General features: G+C 38.3%; 1 protein-coding gene across 6 annotated transcripts in view; it reads left to right on the plus strand.

Annotated features, from left to right (window-relative positions):
* LOC131223826 (pentatricopeptide repeat-containing protein At1g09220, mitochondrial-like) overlaps positions 1-5,668 on the plus strand; it is a 40,543-nt gene extending 34,875 nt beyond the window's left edge. For 3 of the 6 annotated variants that reach the window (XM_058219335.1, XM_058219336.1, XM_058219338.1), the window contains one exon: positions 3,806-5,668. In XM_058219335.1, the coding sequence (XP_058075318.1) occupies positions 3,897-5,396 (1,500 nt within the window). In that variant the 5' untranslated portion in view covers positions 3,806-3,896 and the 3' untranslated portion in view covers positions 5,397-5,668. Of the gene's footprint in view, positions 1-3,803 lie in introns of all 6 variants that reach the window. The other 3 variants (XM_058219339.1, XM_058219334.1, XM_058219337.1) reach the window with 3 other exon arrangements.
* The last annotated feature ends 1,404 nt before the right edge of the window (positions 5,669-7,072 follow it).

Below are 7,072 nucleotides of genomic sequence, written 5' to 3' on the forward strand. Positions count from 1 at the left end.
ACAACACTTTTTAGTTTTTTGACTGGGAATTTTCCTAAGCATTGTGTCTGTTGGTGAATGTGTGCAAAAGTGTGCATATTTTATAGTGGTTACATGGTATAATGGATTTTTCCGTTGTTCTTGTTGTTGTTGTGCGCACGCGTGCTCCCTCATAGTACTTCTGTAATGCTTACCTGAACTCATGTGCACCTTTGCACACGTGTCATGGGCACAAAATCCAAACGATCTACGTAATGCGGCACCCCATGGAATCCCTAGGGACCAAATTTTTGCCTCATCCAAAACTCTAGTGGGCCATAGCAAAGGGAGAAGCAAATCAAGGGAGGAAACTGTTTCCCTTTGCTACAGCCTACCAGAGTTTTGGATCAAGCTAAAAGTTGGGTCTTGTGGGTTTCATGGGGTGCCACATGATGTGGAATGTTCAGATTTTGTGCCCATGCCACGTGTGCAAAGGTGCGCACAAATTCTCACCTGAAAAGGTGTGCAGGTGAGCATTTTTCTGTGTGTTTGTGTGTGTACATACACACACACCCACACACCCCAGCTAGGGGATTAAAACCAACTATAATATATGCACATCTAGGCACACAATCCAAATTCTGCAAAGTTGACCTCTATTCTTCTCCGAGCAAGTCATCTTCCATTTAAACCCTTAATTGCAGCTTCTACCATCATCTCAAAACATAAGAAAGAAAAATGGTACCCAAAACTATACTGCCCGAAAAGGGTATTGCAACATAACCCACCTTTCTACTAATTTTTTTGTGGAATGCCACAAGTTAACGATTGTGATTCTTTCAGGAAGGCCTTAATAAACAGTGACACCGCACTCCTGCAAGACTTTACTAGTTCTTTTCATTTCTGTTTTTACCAATGTCCAAATCCTGGTTGGGAGGAAGGCGGAACACCATTACACTTGATATAGTTGCAAATGCACACCCCCTAAAAATCAGATTACCTTACCCTATTAGAGACCTAAGCATCACCCATCTACACTGATGAATGGGGAGGCATTTAGCACATCCCCTCGATCCATAGAGGAGAAACAGCAATTTTGAGTCTCAAACAATGAAGGCGACTAGAGCCCTAGGCACCACTTGTCTGCACTAGCCAATAGGGAGGCATTCGGCACGTCCCCTCAATCAGCGATGCTGGAAGGTGGGTAGAACATGCATAATTTTTTGGAAGGTATAATATATTAGATATCACATACTAAATATTGATGGTTTATCTCTAACAATTGCCTCAATGCATACTTGACACGTGTAAGATGGTTACTTTAAGGGGAATGCTGCATAGTTTTCACTGTGAACAAGGTATTCTATATCGATAGCGATGGCCATAACGGTCACCACTATTACCGATATGGGTATCGGTAATATCAGCCGATACAGGGGCGTAATGACCGCTAAGACCTATAACGGTTTTTTTTTTTTTTTTTTTTTTTTTTTTTTTTTTAAATTGCTTGAAAAATTCTAGAAAAATATTTAGAAAATCTAAAATAATGTAAATATTCCAAATCTGTATTCATTCTTTGTTTTGAAAATGTTTATGGTAGTGTAACGGTCCACTTTTTTGTGAGAGTGTCGTATTGGGTTGTCTAGTGAATTTATGAACATGGTTATGTCTCTAATCTTTACACCTCACAATCAAGCATTAGAATTAGAAACCAGAAGAAATGCATGTATACTACTTTTTTCAAAATTTTGAAAAAATGGCCCTCAGAGCTTTTATTCACGCAAATCGCTTTAATCTAGTATTTTAGTCCTAAAAACTATAATACAATTGGTCGAAATCTGTTATAGAATGATGTAGGTAAGTTACCCCCCCCCCCCCCCCCAGTAAGCGTATCGCATAACAGTCACAGCCAATACCTATACGTATCGGCCTTTACTGCTATATCATAATGGACACCTTGACTATGAGACATCAAAATCCTTGGTTAGAAAACATCAATGTTTCAAATAGCATTTATAGCATATGCTATGTAGCACAGCTAAATAGCGTAAATCCGTAATCTACTCTACAACTACATGGTGTGTAGCATTTTTAGCGTATGCTACAGTGCTTTAATTAATTTATTTATATTTGAAGAGTGATGAGAACATTTATTTTTATTTTTTTATTTTCATTGTTTTGTTTGTTAAAAATAGTGTAGAAATCATATTTCAAAAAAAAAAAAAAAACAAAAGAAAAAAAAAAAAAACTTAAAATGTAAAGTTAAAACCAAACCTTTCTTTGTTTACTTTCACTTAAAATGGTGGTGATCCTTTGTTAAAGTTGGTATGAAACTCACACTCTAAAAAACTTTTAAAACTAAACTTGAAAGAAAAAGGGTTTTGAAAGAGGGTTTTCAAAAACCCTTCTTTGTATAGATGACATCTATATTGTACTTAATACTCTTAACCTATTGGATTTTTATTTCTTTTCATACTTGTAAGTTGTGACTTGTGGTTTCAATTAGACATTATTAATTAAAGTAGTTTGATTTTTTTTTAAAAAAAAAATTGAAGTGGTTTGCTTAGAAAGTTGTTGATGTGATAATTATTTGATTTGGTTTATGATTTTATGTGGATTGGCTTTTGATAAATGATAATTAATAACTTATTTGAATATGCTTATACTTGAAAAAAAAAATGAATCATTTTTTAGTCATTTTTATATTTTTTGCTTTTTTCTTACTATTTATCATATTTTTCATATTTAAATTAAAAAATAGAAGTATTGCGTAACTTACGCTACATGCTACAGGGGGCCGAACACTACCCAACATGCTCCTGCTATTTAAAACACTGGAAAACATTAACTGAATTGTGTATTTCCACACATGCGAACATTGATGAAAGAGGGAGGCTGTATTTAAATGCATGTCCAAGTTATTTGTTAGCGACACATTTTGTACACATGGCTTGTAGGAAAGATGTCCAAGTCCCCACCTTGGATGGGCCTGGAACACAAAAATCTTACAAATTGGACAATTGAGGAAGCTAAATGGTTGTTAGACAATGTTTCCTGGGTGGTCCATTCTTCTTCTTCTTCTTCTTCTTCTTCTTTCCCTAAAAAAATCCTCCAGTTGAAGAGTTAGGATCGTCCAGTGTGTCTGAGTTCTGTCCTTGGTAAGTGTTTTAGAATCAGCGGCTTGGTTCATTGGAAATTTGTGCTCCATGTAATGGGATAGATTCACTGATAACTTGGCGAATGTTACTTTCTATAGTTTCATGTACTTTGCACAGCCTGCCAAGACATTTTCACAACTCACTCTTCTTTTATGTACTATTTTGTTATAATACAATAGAAGATTTCTAAAAGTCCTCTAGTTGACCTGTTCGTTACTTGGTGGTGGAGGATTTTGGGCTTCACATTTGCTGTGTTGGAAACCAGTTCATGGAGACGTCAGTTGATGCTGATAGGGCCATGAGCTCAATATGGAATCAACTGTCCAGATGTGATTTTCCTTTTCCCCTTCCATCATGGACTGCAAGATATTTGAGAAAAGAATACACCACTAATGCACATGGTTTGGATCTTCCACTCTGGAGAGTTTTAATGCATAAAACATCCACAGTGGGGCCCACTAGCTCTCAACAAACCATGGGCCATGCCTGCACAAACTTGGAGCCTGAGTATACCACACATTTTCTCAGGCCGAGGATCAGTTTCAACTCCACAAAATCTTAGGATCAACATGTGTTACTTTTTATTTATTGAACATTGTGATTTCCAGTGTTTTTATTTTTATTTTTATTTTTGAGCAGTTAATCCTCCTTATGTTGCAATATGTTTTTTTTTTTTTTCAAACACAGAGAATCAAGCATGGACCGTTTAAGTGACCTGCACTCGAGGACATCAAGGGGACAACAAGTGCCTCTTCCTAGAGAATATTGATAACCCAGATTATGCTCTGGTTGCGGTCATGTCGCTTCAATCTAAGAACTCATACATCAAGTTTTCATATTTTTCAATGGGTCTCATCTTCGAAGCAATCAACTGATACCCATGTTTCCCAGCCAAATCAAGTACAACTCCTTTCTCTGTTACGCAGACTCCAAACCAGGAGCCAGTTGATGCAGATCCATTGCCAATTGATCACAAGTGGTATACACCATGATCAAATGGATAAAACCATGATGTTAATCTGGAATACATTGCTTCGAGAGTACTCACAGGGAAGCTTCCCTGAGGAAGCCCTTCAACTGTACAAACAAATGCAAGACCTCTCCTGTACCTTCGTCCCAACAGACAGCATCACCTTCTCTTTCCTTATCAAGGCCTGTGCTAATCTGGTGGACCCCATCAAAGGTATTCAACTCCATGGCCATGTCATCAAGGCAGGCTTCGAATTTCATGTCTATGTGCAGACTGCTCTGGTTAACATGTATTCAGAATGTCAGTTTCTGTCTGAAGCTAAAAGAGTGTTCAGTAATATGCATCAGAGAAACTCGGTCACTTGGAATGTCATGATTACTGGTTTAACAAAATGGGGAGAGGTTGATCTCGCCAGATCGCTCTTCGAAAGAATGTCTCATAGAACTGTAATCTCTTGGACAGGAATAATTGATGGGTATACCCGCATCAACCGACCAACAGAAGCTCTCACTCTTTTCAGTCAAATGATGGCTGAAGGCATAAAACCAACGTCCATTACAATTCTCAGCCTCCTTCCTGCTGTTTCCAATTTGGGTGCCCTTGATATAGGTGAATCCATCCATGCGTATGTCGAAAAGAGCCATTGCAATACATCTGACATCCGCGTTAGCAATTCCCTCATAGACATGTACGGGAAGTGTGGGTCTTTACAGAATGCATTTGGAGTTTTTGATGTAATTGCCGAGAGAAGGAATGTGGTGTCTTGGACGTCGATGATTTCTGCACTTGCATCGCATGGAATGGCAAGAGAAGCCATCAACCAGTTTGAGGAAATGAAGGCAGCAGATATAAAACCGAACCAAGTAACTTTTCTAAGTGTTTTGAATGCTTGTAGTCATGGAGGATTGGTGGATGTCGGTATGAAGTTTTTTACAAGTATGATTGAGGAATATGGTATATTGCCAGGGATCAAGCACTACGGTTGCATGATTGATATGTTGGGTCGGGCGGGGATGTTGGATGAAGCTGAGAAGATGGTCATGGACATGCCCATGAAGGATAATGTGATTGTTTGGAGGACTCTATTGGGTGCTTGCAGTTTTCATGGGAATGTAGAGATGGGTGAGAGGGTAATGGAGAGGATATTGGAGATGGAGAAGGGATATGGTGGCGATTATGTGCTTTTGTCCAATATATTTGCGAGGGATGGTAGGTTTGATGAAGCTGAGAGAGTGAGGAGGTCTATGGATGAGAAGAATGTTTTGAAAGTTCCTGGCATTAGTTTGGTTGATGGGAAGAGTAGAATTTGAGTTTCTATGCATGTTTAAATCCTTGTCATATTTTTTGCTTTTCAGGGCTTGTTTTCGATTCAAGCAAAGTCCTGTCACAACTAGCAATCCATTGCATGCGGTTGCTTACTAGTTCCTTGCCTTCGTTTGTCAAACCTTCCGGAACATTGACATGATAGATCGTGGCACATTGGGGAGCTTAAAGATTCGTTGGTGGCACATCTATGCATGTTCACGTGCACATTTGATATGTCCACGTTGACACATGATGCAATATTTTTTTAGTGCTTGAAGATTGATGGTGGTACATGTGTACATTTGAGATCCTTGAACTTGGACAACCAAACATGAGGCACATTGGAATACGCATGCATGTGCACAAATAAGTGTAATAATCATGTGCACCGGAACAATAGTGTCATTGATAAGTAGTTACACCCATCAACCATGGACACCTAATCCATATCCCAAGGGTCTTATATTCATGACTACTTGTCCAAAGGTGTATTGGTTCACATACACAACGAGTTAATGAACACATGCAGTTGCTCTGACTGCTTGCCATCAAACAATAAATCCAAATGGCCCCTTGATGATACTAGTGCATAGAATTCACTGCCTTGTTGTCCAAAGTAAAACCCAAGTGGGGTTGTCAATAAGCACCCAGATTTGTGGATCCTTGAATTATCTGCCACATTTAAACAGATTTGGATCTAGATTTTGGGTCCAAATACTCATCAGGATGGATTTGAGTTTTCATATTTGGATGCAATTAGAAATCGGGTTGAAGTCGGATGTTGGGATATATGATTTTTTCTGTATACTTTTATCCCATCTTTATACATTATTTAAAAACCATACTAACAAAAGCCATGCTTCTAGTACGGATCAATTCCAGATCTGGACCCGACTCTGGATCCTCATTCTGAATCTTTGTTCATGCTCCAAATTTGGTCTCAGGACCGATGGTACACCCAAATCCGATTGGATAATTGTATGATCCCAACCATACAAGGATTCCAATCTGATCCCCCTTATAGCTGCTCATTAGATACCTAAAAATGAGTTCATCTCATTTTTATTTAATCATAATTATGTATTAGAGATTATGATTGTTGTTTATATCATCATAAAAATATGATGATATAACCAACAATCATAATCTCTAATACATAATTATGATTAAATAAAAATGAGATGAACTCATTTTTAGGTGTATGGCAAACAGGCCATCGGTCACACCTGGACTGTGAGTATCCCATTATCTGACCCAAATTCAACCCGTTGACAGCCCTAAACCTCTGCCCTATTTGGATGGAGTCCGTATTGCGCCCTATTTAAATGCCCTATTTCAAAATGGATCACTTGTTTTACACCATGTAGAAAACACCCAACCACTGTGGGGTTCACCATGTTGTGTATGTAAAATCTACTCTGTACATCAGGTGAGCACCATTATCTGGATTGTATGTTCGGACGTAAGTATTATGCGTATTTCAAAAAAATAGATAAAATAATTTTTGATTCGTTACATTGATTGTGACCGTTGAATGTGCCCATCTGGATAAGGCCGTTTCCATAATGCGAAATGTGCCTCCGTTATTCAGGCATGTAAAACGATGTAGACGTTTCTCAATATCAAGTCTTTTTCGAGATCTGGTTTCGAGGCTTTAAAAAGAAGGATTTGGGTTAGGGTT

Source organism: Magnolia sinica, chromosome 13 (assembly GCF_029962835.1).
Source record: "Magnolia sinica isolate HGM2019 chromosome 13, MsV1, whole genome shotgun sequence".
NCBI classification, from domain to species: Eukaryota; Viridiplantae; Streptophyta; class Magnoliopsida; order Magnoliales; family Magnoliaceae; genus Magnolia; species Magnolia sinica.